At 44.6% G+C, this 17,686-nt stretch overlaps 1 protein-coding gene across 1 annotated transcript in view; it reads left to right on the top strand.

Annotated features, from left to right (window-relative positions):
- grip2b (glutamate receptor interacting protein 2b) overlaps positions 1–16,378 on the top strand; it is a gene marked incomplete at both ends in the record, with an annotated part of 259,777 nt that extends 243,399 nt beyond the window's left edge. The window contains 14 exons of the mRNA XM_080001545.1: positions 401–587; positions 2,676–2,821; positions 4,091–4,171; positions 4,869–4,932; positions 5,953–6,098; positions 8,572–8,716; positions 12,840–12,979; positions 13,370–13,564; positions 13,793–13,946; positions 14,103–14,217; positions 14,459–14,669; positions 15,239–15,447; positions 15,706–15,852; positions 16,226–16,378. Of these exons, the coding sequence (XP_079857671.1) occupies positions 401–587; positions 2,676–2,821; positions 4,091–4,171; positions 4,869–4,932; positions 5,953–6,098; positions 8,572–8,716; positions 12,840–12,979; positions 13,370–13,564; positions 13,793–13,946; positions 14,103–14,217; positions 14,459–14,669; positions 15,239–15,447; positions 15,706–15,852; positions 16,226–16,378 (2,093 nt within the window). The remainder of the gene's footprint in view (positions 1–400; positions 588–2,675; positions 2,822–4,090; positions 4,172–4,868; positions 4,933–5,952; positions 6,099–8,571; positions 8,717–12,839; positions 12,980–13,369; positions 13,565–13,792; positions 13,947–14,102; positions 14,218–14,458; positions 14,670–15,238; positions 15,448–15,705; positions 15,853–16,225) is intronic.
- Positions 16,379–17,686: the final 1,308 nt, after the last annotated feature.

Raw genomic sequence — 17,686 nt, forward strand, 5'->3', positions numbered from 1 at the left:
TCTTAGCAGAAGCTCTTAAACTAGGTACACTATTTCTAAAACAATTTTAAATTTATTCTTCCATGTGAATGTATTAATTTATTTGGCAATAACCGGCCACGTGTTCAGCAGGATATTGTCCAGCCAGCCGGTCATTATTGCCAAAATAACCTTTCAAAGTGATGGAAGACCTGATCACCCTGTGTTATTTTGCCAGTAATGACCGGCTGGCTGCACATTATCATTTATTTAACTGGATGTATGTATTACTTCTGTCCGCAAATCAATATTTTATGTCAAAGTATTCATTTGTTTGGTAATAAGATGGTTAACGTGCAGCCGGCCGGTCATTATCAGCAAAATAACCCCCATCTGGATGATAGTTAACTGAATGTATATATTACCTCTGACCCCTCTCCAGTGTCCCTGGCGTCCAGCTCAGTGGGTCCCGGGGGTCAGGTCGTGCACGTTGAGACCAGCGAGGTGGTGCTCAGGGGAGATCCGCTCAACGGCTTCGGCGTCCAGCTGCAGGGCGGGATCTTCGCCACAGAGACGCTGTCCGCGCCGCCACTGATCCGCTTCATCGAGCCCGACAGTCCGGCCGAGAGGTGAGGGTGGGGAAGGAAAAAGAGGACAGACATGACTAATTGAGTGGAGAGCCGACAGGTGAAACGTTCATCAGGCACCGAAACGCCGCCGGCTTCCTGGTTCCTGTTTACACGGTGCATCTTCACCTGGAAATTGGAAAAAGGAAGACGATATTACCGGAACGCCCATGAGCATAACGCCAGATAATACATCAAACATCATTGCACAAGCATTTTAAATATTTGTATTGATCCAAAATTATCGATTTATACTGTATTCTTATTGAATTTTTGCAAAGTCATTTTGACATTTGTTGCATCTTTGTTAATTCTGTGCTTTTTTAACTGCTTGGGTTTTATGGGACAGTTAGATGCTCAATATCCATCTGGGTATCTTGTTCTTGCTCGGTTCGGCTCACTTAAATTGTAGGATAGACTGTAATGGCGGTGGTTCAGGCAAACATGCAAATTCAGCTTGACATTCGGCGACAGATTGGGATGCAGACAAAAATGAAGCGAGTGCACATGAAGAGGCTGGACCAACAGAGAGCAGATGAAAGGGGTAGGCATGATGAGCAAAAGAGTGCACATCAAAGAGGCTGACAAGATCAGCTGAGTTCGTACGAAGAGGCTAGACATTACTAATCGAGTGCAGATGAACAGGGTCGACATGTAGAATCGTATGCAAATGAGACCAGGCATGATTAGCGGAGCACGGATTTGGAGGGCTGGGATGACTGATCACGTAACCGCCAGGGAAGGTTCTGGATGCATGGAAGCAGTGGATTAAAAAGCTGTGGGGTCTACTAAATAAGTGTGTGTGTGTGTGTGTGTGTGTGTGTGTGTGTGTGTGTGTGTGTGTGTGTGTGTGTGTGTGTGTGTGTGTGTGTGTGTGTGTGTGTGTGTGTGTGTGTGTGTGTGTGTGTGTGTGTGTTTGTGTGCATGAGTGAGATGTCATTTTGTTTTTTCGGGGATTTTGTGTTTGCAATTTTTACGTGTGTGTGTGTGTATATGTGTGTGTGTGTATGTGTGTGTGTGTGAGTGTGTGTGTGTGTGCATGCGTGCATGCGTGTGTGCATGCATGTGTGTGTGTGTGTGCACGTGCAGGGTAATGATTTTCTATGTGCAGCACAGATTGATAGTCTCCATATGTTAACAGCTCCACTAAGTGCAGTATGTGCGTGTGCGTGTGTGTGTGTGTGTGTGTGTGTGTGTGTGTGTGTGTGTGTGTGTGTGTGTGTGTGTGTGTGTGTGTGTGTGTGTGTGTGTGTGTGTGTGTGTGTGTGTCTGTGGCCCAAGGCTACACTTTCATTTCCATTAGCGCCCACGCTAACAACACTAATTAGCTACGTATCCTCCCCTCGCCCAGCACAGTTAAAATCGATAAGCAGCTTTCCGATCTGGACGCGTTGCAACTAAATCAATCCCTTGGCGCAAGAATGACAATTATCCACACTGGAGAAGTACTGCATGGAGAAGTACTGCATGGAGAATAACTGCACATAGAAGTACTGCATGTAGAAGAACTGCATGGAGAAGTACGGCATGTAGAAGAACTGCATGTAGAAGTACTGCATGTAGAACAACTGCATGGAGATGTACTGCATAGAGAAGAACTGCATGTAGAAGTACTACAGTGGTACTGTATAAAGTGGTAGAAGTACCGCTTATTACATGCTGCAGTCGTACTGTACACTCGTAATGATGCTTAAACGATGCGTAGGTTGCGGAGCTGGTTGTGTCAGACAACTTGAGGGCGCCACACGCTTCCACGCCCTTATATGGGCCGGACTATTTAAACAGCCAGTCCCTCCTGCCCTACATGCTGTGCTGACTGCTTTGCTGCCTGCTTGCTTGCTGTGTTGCTGCACTCCCTCCACTTCCCCTGCATCCACCTGTTGGGCTCTTCCATCTTCTCATCCATTGGGGTGGAGTCAAAGGAAGTTATTGTTGGAATTCTTTCAGAACGCGGCTGTGAAAGGCAAGGTCACTCGAGTCCTTAGGAACTGGATACAGACAAGTTGTAAACATTGATGAACAGCTTCCATCTATCTTTTTTGGTCACCGGGCCTCGTTCCTAAAACCCTCTCGGGTTGTGCTTCCCTGTAGGTGTGGCCTGCTGCAGGTCGGGGACCGCCTGCTGTCCATCAACGGGATCCCCACCGAGGACGGAACCCTGGAGGAGGCCAATCAGCTGCTGCGGGATGCGGCGCTGACCAATAAGGTGACGCTGGAGATCGAGTTCGACGTGGCAGGTGAGGGAGAAGCGTGGAAATACTGACCTGACGACCCAGAAGCAGTCAGACAGGTGTATATCAAGTCGGAGAGGTGTATAACCAGCCAGCCAGGTGAATAACCAGTCAGACAGGTGGATAACCAGTAAGACATGTGTATAACCAGTCAGACCGGTGCATAACCAGTAAGACAGGTGTGGGACCAGTAAGACAGGTGTGGGACCAGTAAGTCATGTATAACCAGTGAGAGAGGTGTATAACCATCCGGAACGGCTGTATAACCAGTCAGACAAGTTTATAACCAGTCAGAGAGGTGTATAACCTGTAGACAATTATAACCAGTAAGACAGGTGTATATGCATTTGGAGAGGTGTATAACCAGCCAGCCAGGTGAATAACATTTACATTTACATTTAGTCATTTAGCAGACGCTTTTATCCAAAGCGACTTACAAGGGAGAATAACATTCAAGCTACATTGCGACAGAGATTAGTGTAACAACAACATTAGTGTAACAATAAATACTGCAAGGTAGTGCTAAGTAATTGTAGGTTAGGACAGGAGGTACTCACTGAAGAGCTGGGTCTTCAGGTGCTTCATAAAGACAGAGAGGGAGGTCCCTGCTCTGGTCATTTTTGGCAGTTCGTTCCACCAACGTGGAACTACAAATGAGAATAGCCTGGATTGCCGTGGTTGTACGGCCGGCAGAGCCAGGCGACGCTCATTTGACGAGCGCAGCATCCGGGGGGCAACATGTGCTCTTACAAGAGCATTTAAGTAGGCGGGAGCATTCCCAACAATCACTCTGTAGGCCAGCATCAGAGACTTGAACTTGATGCGGGCGGCAACAGTAAACTGTAACCAGTCAGAAAGGTGTATAATCAGTAGACAGTTATAACCAGTAAGACAGATGTATAAACAGTCAGACAGGCGAATAACCACTCAGACAGGTGTATAACTAATTAGACAGGTGAATAACCAGTGGGACAGCTGTATAACCCGACTTACAGGTAAGGCATGTGTATTACCAGTCAGTGGGTGTATAGCCAGTCAGACAGGTGTATAGCCATTTGGACAGGTGTATAACCAGTCAGACAAGTGTATAACCAGTCAGACAGGTGCATAACTAGTCAGACAGCTGTATAACCAGTAAGACAGGAGTATAACCAGTCGGACACGTGTATATGTAAGTGTATGCGTGTGCGCGCACACACACGCATTTGTGTGTGTGTGTGTGTGTGTGTGTGTGTGTGTGTGTGTGTGTGTGTGTGTGTGTGTGTGTGTTCACAGAGTCGGTGGTACCCAGTAGTGGAACCTTCCATGTAAAACTTCCCAAGAAGAGAGGAGTGGAGCTGGGACTCACTATTAGTGGTAGGAAACACACACACACACACACACACACACACACACACACACACACACACACACACACACACACACACACACACACACACACACACACGTGTTTCTTAACCAGTCGTCAGATGTCTTCACTAACCTCCCCTTAAGTCCCTCTGCACTTCAGGACTTATGCTGCAGAAAATTGGATGCCATGAAACGCTAAATTAGTGCGTAATAACCCCCCCCCCCACAAACACACCCCCCCCCACACACACACACACACACACACACACACACACACACACACACACACACACACACACACAGCCTTTTGTATTTAATCACTAAACACTGAAGGACTAAAGGTTTTCTAACTGCGTAGCTTCGACCTTTGTTCTGAAGTTGAATCCCGACACCACGTCGCCCTCTAGTGGACGCCTCAGCCAGTGACTTGTGGCTTGGAGGACAGCTGGTGTGTGTCATGTGTAATCCTGGAGTAATTCAGCCGCTGGTATGATGGCTGTTTGTGGGTTGTTTGCCCAAATTGACAGGTAATTTGGACCAGCTCCAACCGGCTGCTGGGCCAGTCGTCAGTTGTGGGTTTAGAACCGTGACTCGGTGTCCAGGGGCGACGATAAGTAATACAGATGAGTTTGTAAAGTAGTCCTGTCGTCACCCATCATGCACCTGGGCCAACTGTTGATGGTGATGTCATCGCTCTTCGCAGCCAGTAAGAAATCCGGGGAGCCGCTCATCATCTCTGACATCAGGAAAGCCAGCATGGCACACAGGTACATCACTCTGTTCTATTCACCTCTGTTGTATTCTGTTATATTCTATGACTTTCTATTCTGTTCTGTTCATTTCTATTGTGTTCTATTGTGTTCTATTTCATTCTACTCTGTTCGATCCTGTTCTATTCTGTTCTGTATTATTATATTATACTATATTATATTACATTCTGTTCTATAATATTATATTATTTTCTATTCTGTTATATTCTGTTGTGTTGTGTTCTATTCTATTATATTCTGTTCTATTATGTTCTATCATTTTCTATTTTATTCTATTCTGTTATATTATATTCTGTTCAGTTCTGTTCTATTTTATTCTATTCTGTTTTATTTTATGCCTTCTATTCTTCTCTGTTCTATTCAGTAATATTTCGTTCTGTTCTATTCTATTCTGTTTTATTCTATTCTGTTTTGTTTTATTGTATTCTTTTCTAGTCTACTCTACTCTGTTCTACTATATTCTAATCTACTATGTTCTATTATATTATATTCTAGTCTAGTCCATTTTATTGTAATTATTTTATATTCTATTATATGATACTCTGTTCTATGCAAGTCTATTATACTCTAATCGGTTCTGTTCTAGTTTGTTATAGTCTTCTCTATTCTATTATATTCTGCTCTAGTCTTTAATTTTCGACTCTTCAATTCTGTTTTTGTCTATTATATTCCACTATGTTTTAATCTATTCTATTATGGTCGACTCGTATTCTTTGTTCTTTTGTAGTCTACTCCACTCTGTTCTGTTCTAATCAATTCTGTTCAAGTATATTATATTCTGTTCTCTTGTGTTGTTCTATTCAACTCTATTATATTCTGAGCTTCTCTACTCTATTATACTCGAATCTATTCTACGCAAGTCTGGGTTTTTTATTTTTTATTCTAACTTTCTTTACCATCTTCCATCTACCATCCATCCATCCATCCATCCATCTCTCCCTCCTCTCTATCATGTTTTCCTCATCAGTAGGTAAATAAATAACCAAGCCTCCCCCCGCTCTCTCTCTCCCTCCATAGAACCGGTACTTTAGAACCCGGAGACAAGCTCCTGGCCATCGACAACATCCGCCTGGACAGCTGCTCCAGAGAGGATGCCGAGCAGATCCTGCAGCAGTGTGAGGAGCTGGTGAAGCTGAAGATCCGCAAGGACGAGGACAACTCCGGTGTGTGTGTGTGTGTGTGTGTGTGTGTGTGTGTGTGTGTGTGTGTGTGTGTGTGTGTGTGTGTGTGTGTGTGTGTGTGTGTGTGTGTCCTACCACTAATAGTGAGTCCCAGCTCCACTCCTCTCTTCTTGGGAAGTTTTACATGGAAGGTTCCACTACGGGGTACCACCGACTCTGTGAACACACACACACACACACACACACACACACACACACACACACACACAAATGCGTGCGCGCGCACACGCAAACACTTACATTTACACCTGTCCGACTGGTTATACACCTGTCTTACTGGTTATACAGCTGTCTGACTAGTTGTGCGTGTGTGTGTGTGTGTGTGTGTGTGTGTGTGTGTGTGTGTGCGCGTGTGTGTGTGCGTGTGCATGCATGTGCATGTGTGACCATACAAGTGGTTTATGTGGACAACACACCCGTACAGGCCAACAGTAGTTGGACATTTGGATCGTCAGGACACACTTAATAACCTAATGATCCAAAAAGGCTTTAATGCTGTTTGTTTAAAATGTTTAAATGTTTCAGAACCTCAATCAGAATCAGAATGAATTCATTCCTCCAGGTGTGTTTACATGGACCATGAATTTGTCGTGGTGAGGGTTGGTACATTTCTACAGACAAATAGCATTCAAAAGTCTGAAATGACAATAACAAAAAATACAATAAAATAAATGAAATTCCCAAATATATACAAATAGCTGAAAAACAATTAACAGAAATTGTCAAATAAAATGTTGTAAAATGTTTGTAAAACAAACGTACAGAATATACATATACGTATGCATCCTCCTGATTTACTCTCACGATTAAAAAAAATGTTAGCACATTTTTAGATGGACACAATCCCAAAATCTTGTCTTTATAGGATTTTAGATGACCAACAATACCTGTATGTTCAAGTAAGAGTCATAAGAGACTGTATGCTTCCGTGCGTGCGTGTGTTTCTAAAAAAAAATGCTCTGTAGATAATAGGAAGATTATTCTCACACAGGATGATTCATTAATTCCATTCCAATAATTAATTTATCCCATGTTAATTAATTCAGTTTATCATAGGGTTCCTTTGACCACACAACATGGACAACGCTGTGTAATAACATACCTGTACAGTATTTAGGGTTTTGAAGCCGCAGACTGCAGCAGTTTGCAGAGTCTGACATGTTGAATAGTAGAGCAGAATAAGAACCTGAAAAACGAAGATGAATAAGAATAAAATACATAAATTAAGTCATGAAATAAGTAATAATGAGGAGAATTGCAACCTGCACACATGTACTGGAACGAGTAGCGAGGACCCAGGTGATCCTTAACAGTAAACATGTATTTCCAAATGTCTTTCATAATGCACCGTTATCAGTCAAAGAACAAAAGTGGAGGAATTTTTTTACTTTGAAAAAAAATATATACGTTTTTTTCAGCGGATGTGGTTTAAAACTGTTATATGCAACAGACCACTAGAGGGCGACAGTGAGACTTACATGGCGTCACTTTCAAGCTCCAGTCCTATACCATGACTGGCCATAGGAGGACGATGTTGTCTGCAACTGGAAAACCTGGGACGACTCATACACACACACTAATGCAAATGTTACCCTTCCACCAGCCTGCAGACAAGGGACTGAAATTCCACAAAGCACGCGTGCACACACAGACACACATACACACACACGCACACACACACACACACACACACACTCTCACACACGTGACGACTCAACTCTATTCTACTTGGTTGTTATGTAAACTGATTTCAGTCCAACCCTAACTCCTGACCTATTTTAGAGAATTCGAGTGGGGAAGTTGCGTGTGTGTGTGTGTGCGTGTGTCACTTGTCACAAGTATTTCAGATGAACACAAGCCGTCAAACAGTGGAACGAAAAGGATATAATGATGTGGTGTGTGTGTGTGTGTGTGTATTTTTGTGTGTGTTAATGTTTGTATTTATGATGTTTGATTTATGATGCCTACGTGTGTATTTAACTGTGTGTGTGTGTGTGTGTGGGTGTGTGTATGTGTGTGTATACAATGTGTGTGAATGTATGTTAATGTGTGTATAAATGTAAACCTGTGTGTGTAAATTATGTTTATGTATTTCTATTTATATTATGAGTGTGTACGTATGTGTGTGAATGTATGTTAATGTATATTATGTTTTTGTTGTCTATTTATATTTTGTGTGTCCATGCACGCAAGTGTGTGTGTGTGTGTGTGTGTGTGTGTGTGTGTGTGTGTGTGTGTGTGTGTGTGTGTGTGAAAGTATGTTAAGGAGTTAATGAGTTAATGAGTGATATATGATATTTATACCTATGTATGTGTGTGTGTGTGTGTGTGTGTGTGTGTGTGTGTGTGTGTGTGTGTGTGTGTGTGTGTGTGTGTGTGTGTGTGTGTGTGTGTGTGTGTGTGTGTGTGTGTGTGTGCGTGTGTGTGTGTGTACGTGTGTGTGCTTGTGTCCCAGACGAGCAGGAGACGTCGGGCAGCATCATCTACACGGTGGAGCTGAAGCGCTACGGGGGCCCGCTGGGCATCACCATCTCTGGCACCGAGGAGCCGTTCGACCCCATCACCATCTCTGGCCTGACGAGGAGGGGGCTGGCTGAGAGGTGGACACACACACACACACACACACACACACACACACACACACACACACACACACACACACACACACACGTGCACACACACGCACACACATAAGAAGTTAGTAGTTATATAAAGTATACATTAATATAAAATAAATATAATGAAAAAAGATAAAAATACACAAATAAATAAAACAAATTATATTAAATAAATAATAATAAAAAATGCAAAGTGTGGTTAAATACAAAGTGCACAAACTTTAACATTTAATGATAATAAAAATAATAAAACAATGATGACAATAATGTGATGACCAAAACTCAATAAACTCAATAAAGCGTATCAGAATTCATTATGAGCAACAGTCCTTCATCAGAACTCTATTACACTGATTTGTGTATTATGATGTACATTACATATTTTGTATGTTTTAAATGCAATACCACTGAAAGATGACCAAAGCCCCCACATGACCCCATTAGACCCTTCCTTCTGCAGCGTAGTGAGCAGAGTTTGCATACTGTGCTCATTCACCAGATGCAGTATGTCACTCTACTACTTTTCACTATTTGATGCTTACTATGGTTTTGGACACACTTCAAAATACTGACAAATAAATAAATAGCTGCAAATGAGGAGCAGCAAACTTGTTGAATTACTATTGGAACGGTGTAATGCAACAGAGATCTTAAGAACGAGTATTTTAAGTAGAATATAAAATACAATGAAGCACACTCCACTCTACAAATCAGAAAGCCCAGCTCCCCTGGTCAGAATCAATGTCTCACTCCACTCTGTCCATTTGTGGAACCTGAATGTTCGTGCGCTTGCCAGCGAGCTTTGGATTTGTCGCCGTCCGACTGTGACTTCCACATTCGCAGTAATTCCTCTAAACTTGGACGCGCTCCCTTCACCGGGGCCCCTGGAAACAACACATGGTGGAGGAATATCAGACATGTGATGGAGCTTTATCCCAAGCCAACGTGCGGCTTGGGGATTATCCCCTGTCTAATATCGAGGGTGATAGCGAGTTTACATTACTTTGCTGAGATTATGGCTGGGGGGAAGTAAAAATCAAAAACACACATCAGACCCAGCGTAGGACACAACCCTTCACATTCATTAGTTAAGACGATCCGCAGTTCATGCAGTTCAGTAAAACCCACTCAACAGGCTGTAAGTGTGTGTGTATGTCTGTACTATGAATACAAGTGGATGTAGGACACATCAAATCAAATCATCCTTTATAGTCCTCTAGATAAAATAGACAGGTTACAATATGGCAATTAAGAAAATAAGAAACGTACAGAAGATAAATAAAGAAATGAAAATAAATAAAAATTAATACAATATATAATGTAAAATAAAATAATTATTTTAAAGGCAATACAAATATAAAAATAAAAATATAGCTGCAGGCAGCAGTACTCGGGGTCTAGTTTAGTAGTGTTAGGTACGTATTACAGTTTTCCGGGTTCTGTGAAATGAAGCACGAGTTACAATTTTCAGAGTTTACTTTGAATGGCTCCTCCGGTCTGTCCTCTGAACAAGCGTGGGAGAGTGGGAGATTATTATGAGAGTATTCTGGTGCATTCTTCTCTAAAACACAGGTAGCCAATGAAGGGATTTTAAAACAGGTGTCGTCTCCTGCTGGTCTACATAAGACAGGCCTGGTTTCTTTTTTTGGTGGCTCAGTGGTTAGACTGCTGCCGCACAGCAAGAAGGTTCTGGGTCTGAATGCGACTGGAGCCTTTCTGTGTGGAGTCTGCATCTTCTCCCCAACATCACATGGGTTTCCTCTGGATGCTCCGCTTTTACCCGCCCCAAAAGGCATGCACTTTAGGGTGGTGATGCGAAACCCCTCAGCAGGGCATTGGTCAAGAACAAATTTCCCCCCAGAGGGATTAACACAGTTAGGAAATGGAGCGAAATCTGGGAGTCCCAATGACCTCCACATCTACCAGCTTCTCCTCTCTTGCAGTCCAACCCAATGCTCTAACAAAGTCTTCCTTCTTCATTTCTGACCTCCACCCATCTTCCTCCAACACCAGTTACAACTGTTTGATGCTCTCTCCACTGAGACTGCTCTCTTTCCTGTAACCGAGGCCTCCGCACTCCCAGACCCTCATTCCTCTAATCTGTACTTATTCTGCTCGACTTGTTTGCAGCATTCAACACAGTCAACCACCAAATCCTCTTCCCCACGCTCTCTGAACATGGCATTTCAGAATCTGAACTCCCCTCGCTTGCATCCTATTTGTCCGATCGTTCATACCGGGTCACGTGGAGAGGATCTCTGTTCAGGCCATGCGCTCTGGTGTCCCTCAGGGCTCAGGCTCTGGGCCTTTGCAGTTATCAGATTTAATCTAGAATGCTGCAACCCGCCTGATGTTCGACCAGTTGAAATTCTCCCATGTCAACCCGCTCTCCCAGGATGGTCACTGGCTACCTATTTCAGCTCACATCAAATTTAACATCCTGGTGGTCTCCTGTAAGGTGTTATGAACCCTGACTCTGTACATTCAATCACTGGTCGTATTCCAAACTCTCGCTTGTTAACTCCACTACTGCTGGTCACCCAGCCCCTCCATCCCTACAAGGTCTGAGAAGTCACTCGTCCCAGTCACGACTCTTCTCGTCCAGGCACCGCAATGCTGGAACAAGCTCCCCCTAGTGTCAGGATGGCTGATTTGGTCGCCTTTATTTGCCTCAAATTGAAAATCGATCTATCAAGGTTACATTGGGGTCCTACTTGACCTCGACCACCTCCTAAGGATCTGAAATAAATGTTTTTATCAGTGTTACTCTAATATTGGAAGCTTTTCTCATGAAGAATATGATATTCAGCTGGAACCAATGTACTTATCGTACAGTAAGTGTCTTTGGACAAAAGCGTCCTAAGTGACGTAATATAATGTAAGGTAAATTCATCCCTGAGTTTGCATACCCATAAATATTTAGTCATTGGTCACTAGTGTGTGTGTATATGAGTCACTACATGAGAATGTATGTGTGTGCGATGACATTACAAGATAAGACACCTATCAAAGTAGTAACACCAGAAACAAGCAGTATTACATCAGTGCAGTAGACTGTAGATAGGGCTTGAGATAAAGGTCTCTTATGTACATTTCATACCAGGGTTTATATTGAGCCCTGGGTCACCTTGTGATGAAGGTGAGTGCATAATCCACACTGCTGTAGCAGAGATTGTGTCTCGGTTTTTGTTTACTTCCACTTATCCAGGTTAGTACTACAGGTAAAGGTAAAAGTCCACTCACTGTCTCCATGAATCCCTGCATTTCCCTCTGGGATTTTCTACTCTTCTTATCTCTCTTATCTTATCTTCCTTCTTTAGCCAGCCACACAGGGTGACTATCAGTTGGACCTTGACTCGTTAAACATTTAATGTGACACATTCCACATGCAGTAATGACCAACCGGGATCAGATTTGACACAACTTAAACCAGTGTAATAAAAAGCTTGAAAGCTATTGAACTGTTTTATGTGCGGCGTAGCGAGATGGACCAGGACACAGCTACAAATGAAACTGAGTTGATTTACCACAAGTCAAGATTTGTCCTTTTGTTGTCATGTCACAAAGCCCTGCCATGGGAGCCCGGCCTCACTGTCAGGAGAGAGAGGGAGAGAGGTGAAACCTCAGCAGCTTTGAGAGCGTCTCCTGTTCACCACAATCCCTCGCAGCTGCGTCCCCTTCCGGTTGCCAGTGCTGGCTCTCCAGACCTGCAGATGGCTCCAAAACCACTCCCCACGACTACAGATACGATTCAGGACGATGCAATATCTCCAAGTTGCACCGGACAGAAATTGTTCTTCTGACTGGTCTCACATAAACAGATATGCCCTGTCCTGAAGTTCAAATTAAAACACAAACAAAGCAACGGCAGGTGTTTATTACCACCCCATTGAGAAAGTCCAAAAGTCCAAAGTCATTGACAAAGACACCAAACTTGCTTTAAGTTTGTTCGTTCGTCAGAGCTCTAGCGAAGAGAACAGCAATGAGACTAACTTCCAGGCTGTTAATCAACAACATGACGTTAACGACCATTTGCAAATAGAGAATGTTGCGTCCGTCAAACCCACTCATGTGCTTCCTGACGTCCCTGGTCGTGTTCCTGCAGGACGGGGGCAATCCACGTCGGGGATCGCATCCTGGCGATCAACAGCGTGAGTCTGAAGGGGAAGCCGCTGAGCGAGGCCATCCACCTCCTGCAGATGGCAGGAGAGACCGTCACCCTGAAGATCAAGAAGCAGCTGGACAGTGAGTCAGACCGCCGTGGATTCGGGAGCCCCCCTCTCAATGACATTGTGTAATTCTCTGCTGTATAGAGCCGTGCCGAGCGACCATTCCCACCTGGGATTTGTGGAGATTTTTTTGCTTTTATAAAGGAATACTCTTACAATGCAACCAGATTGCATTATTAACTTGTATTTTCAACATGCTTTCAATCAGAAATGCAGTGGTGCTCTAGCCATCAATGTTACAGGTACAAGAGAAACTTTAAAAATGTCATGACATATATATATATAATAACAAATTAATCATCATTTGCAGAAATGTGTGTGACTGGGAAACTTGTAAACTTCGTTCCGTACTTTATGGTGTTGTTTTATCTTTGAACGACAATAACTAGAGTTGTTTCCCTCCTAGACACAGAGGACAGGAAGACACTGGAGGGGGAGGACACGACAGAGAACGACCTCAGCGACCCGGAAGAGGACGATTTGACGGACAGCCAGCAGACCAACAAGCTTTCGGAGCTTTACTCCACCACCATCCCGAGCGTCGACTCTGCTATGGAATCATGGGACGGTTCAGGTCTGGATGCAGGCTACAGCAGCCAGGGTAGGCTTTTGAAACTTATCTAGAGGTCAAAGATCAGTGCAAGACTCATTCATAGCCTCCATAGCCTCCATGAAAACAAAAATTGCCTTGCCAATAAACTGCCAATAATATTATTCCCAGTATTGTAATCCATCTTGATAAACACTGATAAGAAGAACAAACAAGCAACTGTAAAGGTATTGGACTGCTGGTTATTAATTTATAAGATATCACAATCTCCACCTGCAGGCACATACAGTCAACAGGCAACAGGCATCGCCCTCCATCCACACGAATGGCGCAGCGTCAAGCAGCGCAGCAACACGCCCCCTCCTGGTCGCAGGAAGAACTACCCCTTCAGCGATGCTGGCTTCAGTGAAGATGAATGGGACAAAGGCCCGGGGTAACGGCCTGGACGGGCTCTTCAGACAGCATGAGCCTATCAAACATCGAATGAACTTTAACTTTCTATACTAAACTGTAGTGTGGCTTAACATTTAAGCCTTTAACGTTGCTTTCAGCAATTGCAAATCTGTGAAAATAAATTGTGTTTCGCTAGGTATGGTGGGCAGCAGCCAGATGGGGTTCTGTTGGACCCGGATGACAATTTCTGGTGTCAGGCACTGGAGGACCTGGAGACCTGTGGCCAATCTGAACTTCTCAGAGAGATAGAGGTCAGTTAGCGCCTATTTACTTTACATCAGCCTATTAGCACTAGCATTACTTATCAACACATGTGAAGTGCTATAGCATACCTGTCTATACCCAGTATATTCATGTGTGTGTGTGTGTGTGTGTGTGTGTGTGTGTGTGTGTGTGTGTGTGTGTGTGTGTGTGTGTGTGTGTGTGTGTGTGTGTGTGTGTGTGTGTGTTGTGTGTGTGTGTGTGTGTGTGTGTGTGTGTGTGCACGTGCAGGCATCCATTATGACTGGTACAGCCATCAGTTTGGGTGTAGATGGAGTGGGCAAGCCCCCACCGGAGCCTATACTGAGCCATGGCAGAATAAGCCCACTACGCAGGAACTCACTTCTCCTTCAGGGAGCCCACCTGCATGAAGAGGCCCATCTCCATCAGGAGGCCCACCTCCACCATGAGGCCCACCTCCACCATGAGGCTCACCTCCACCACGAGGCTCAACTCCACCACGAGGCTCAGCTCCACCACGAGGCTCAACTGCACCATGAGGCTAAACTGCACCATGAGGCTCAACTGCACCATGAGGCTCAACTGCAAGGTCGGGCAAGACAAAGCACACATTTGGTTGCCACGGGAGGGGGTGTTGCAGGGAACAAGTTTTACTAAATAAAACATTACTGATTGACATTAACTATTTTTCCCTTCAGAATTCTGTCCAAACTACTTTAGCCATCTGGCCAAACCAAGGTGTAGAGAAGGGTATACAGAGTTACACAGGGAATTTGCTCTTTCACAGTGTTCTCACCTCATATAGTGTAGCCACCTCAGCAACTTTCACAACAGCCCTAGATTGATTGAAAACTGTAGAACATAATCTTGTCACATCTTGCACCATCACTACAGACACGGGCACAAGTAAGACTGTGTTTTGGCTCATGTTAAAGCCCTGCTTCCAGGTGCTGCCAGGCTAGAAGTCTTCCTTGTCACTGCATGCTGATGGAACTGTTCCTGCTACACGCCTTTCAATCTCGTTTTGAAAACAAGAACTCTTACACCCAGAAGCCCACCTGCACCACGAGGCCCAACTGCACCAGGAGGCCCACCTGTTCCAGGGGCACCTCCTTCGCCAGGAGGCTCGCTCTCCTATTCTGCACCAGGAGCCCAAAGCCAAGGCCTCTCTCAGGGTGTCGGAGAGGACGTGGGAGTCTCGCAGGATCAAAGAGGAGATGCAGGAGATTCTGTCGCCGACACCTCTGGAGCTCCACAAGGTGGTTTACTTATGACTCCCAGGCAAACCGATCCAATCCACACTGAACCCAACCAAACTAGAAATAAAATAAACCTTATTAAACCCATCCAAACCCAACTGAACAAAAGCAAGCCACGCTAAACTCAACGAAACCAAACAATACTAAATAAAAGCAATGCGTGCTCAACCGTGCCACACTAAACCACCAGTCAAGTCAACCCAAACCAAAACATTTAACCGTTGACCATACTAACCCGAGCTCCCTCGCCTCCTGCAGGTTACAGTGATGAAGGATCCGGAAAGTGACGATTTCGGCTTCAGCGTGTCCGACGGCTTCCTGGAGAAAGGAGTTTACGTCAACATGATCAGGACGGACGGACCGGCCGATCGAGCCGGGCTCAAACCCTACGATCGCATCCTGCAGGTACAGCCACGCCAGAGTACAGCCGCCATGTTTTGTTGTTGTTGTTGTTGATTGTTTATGTTTACTGTGATTGGTGCAATGGTATGTATTCCAGACAGTAAGTGAAGCATCCGTTATCATGGTATAGATTAGAGATAATCGATATTCCAAATCAGCCAAGCAACTTTCATTTTTTCACAAGATACCGAGGAGAGAGATTATTGTAGTCCTGACTTCCATTAAACCCAGTCTGTGAAACTGCCCCTTTGAGTAATCACTCTGATACCTTGTTTTGCTCTGGACAAATGGACACGTACCTCAATTTGTGAGAAGACGCCTCGGGCTTGAATGTCTTGACGTTTCTTGAAGGGTTTCATTTTGTCCCCCAAAAAAGGTCAACCACGTCCGTACCAGGGACTTCGACTGCTGCCTGGCGGTTCCCCTCATCACCGAGGCCGGAGACCGTCTGGAGCTGGTGATCAGCCGCAACCTGCTGACGCACACTGAGGACAATAACAACATGATGGACCACCAGCTGGACCTCTAACACACACACACACACACGCACGCACGCCCTCACACACAGACACACACACACACACACACACACGCACACACACACACACACACGCACACGCACACGCACACACTGAGGACCAGAAGAAGATGATTGACCACACGCCAGTTAGACCTCTAACACACCCACACACACACACACACACTGAGGGCCATAATAACATGATAGACCACCAGTTAGACCTCTAACACAAACACACACACACACACACACACACACACACACACACACACACACACACACACACACACACACACACACACACACACACACACACACACAGACACACATACACACTGAGGACCATAATAACATGATAGACAACCAGTTAGACACCTAACAAGACACTCACATCCACACATAAGGACATACCCACACACGCACACACTGAGGACTATAATAACATGATAAACCACCAGTTACATCACACAGACACACAAACACACACACTGCATGCTCATGCAGTACTATAATGTACATTAGGTGAATACAACATGTAACACAGATTGACCGATACACAGAACCAACACCAAACCCTAGAAAAGGATCTGTCCATGTTAATGAATCATTTCACTCAATCCAGCGTGGAAATCTGATCTATTTTAAAAGCTTTGTGAAAAAGATCCACCCATCCACCAAGGAACTACCGCCTTTATCCGAGGAGTTTCCAAAAGCCAACTGACACAGCGTCACGACGTCCTGGAAGTGGTTTGCCTTACATTAAGATGCCGTCACACCGTTTTTAGGAAAAAAAACCATGAAATGATGTTTGAAACGGATCAATTTCATCCAGTTGCTCGAGGATGATGAGTGCGATGTTGGGAATCAGGAGAGCGGCTCGAGGTCCTTCACCGCGGTGTTGAGGTCGATCGAGAGGAGTCCCGCCTCTATGTCTCCTCGCCGACTTTCAACCCAAGAGGTTTTATTTGGGAAAACGATGTCGAAGGCTCTTCTTTTTTTTTTCCGACGTCGTATTTTATTTTTACAAACTCTAGACCACTGTCTGTCTTCAGAGCGAACGCAGAAAGGGTCGTGCGCGCGCGCGCTACGAGACGATGGCAGCGGTCTCTTAAAAGAAGCAAAAACGTCGTCGTCGTCATGGCGAAGATGATGATGTCATCACAGCTTTGCCACTTCCTGCTTTGGTCTAAGGGGGTTTCAGCTGGGTGGAGTCATTTTTGTGACTCTTTCAAGGGTTACGTTCAATCTCGAAAAGCCCTTTGGTATGGATGGAGAGGGCTAGTGCAACACTGGCCGTATATCAGCACCAAGTACTCA

Source organism: Zeus faber (genome assembly GCF_960531495.2).
Source record: "Zeus faber genome assembly, chromosome: 5".
NCBI classification, from domain to species: domain Eukaryota; kingdom Metazoa; phylum Chordata; class Actinopteri; order Zeiformes; family Zeidae; genus Zeus; species Zeus faber.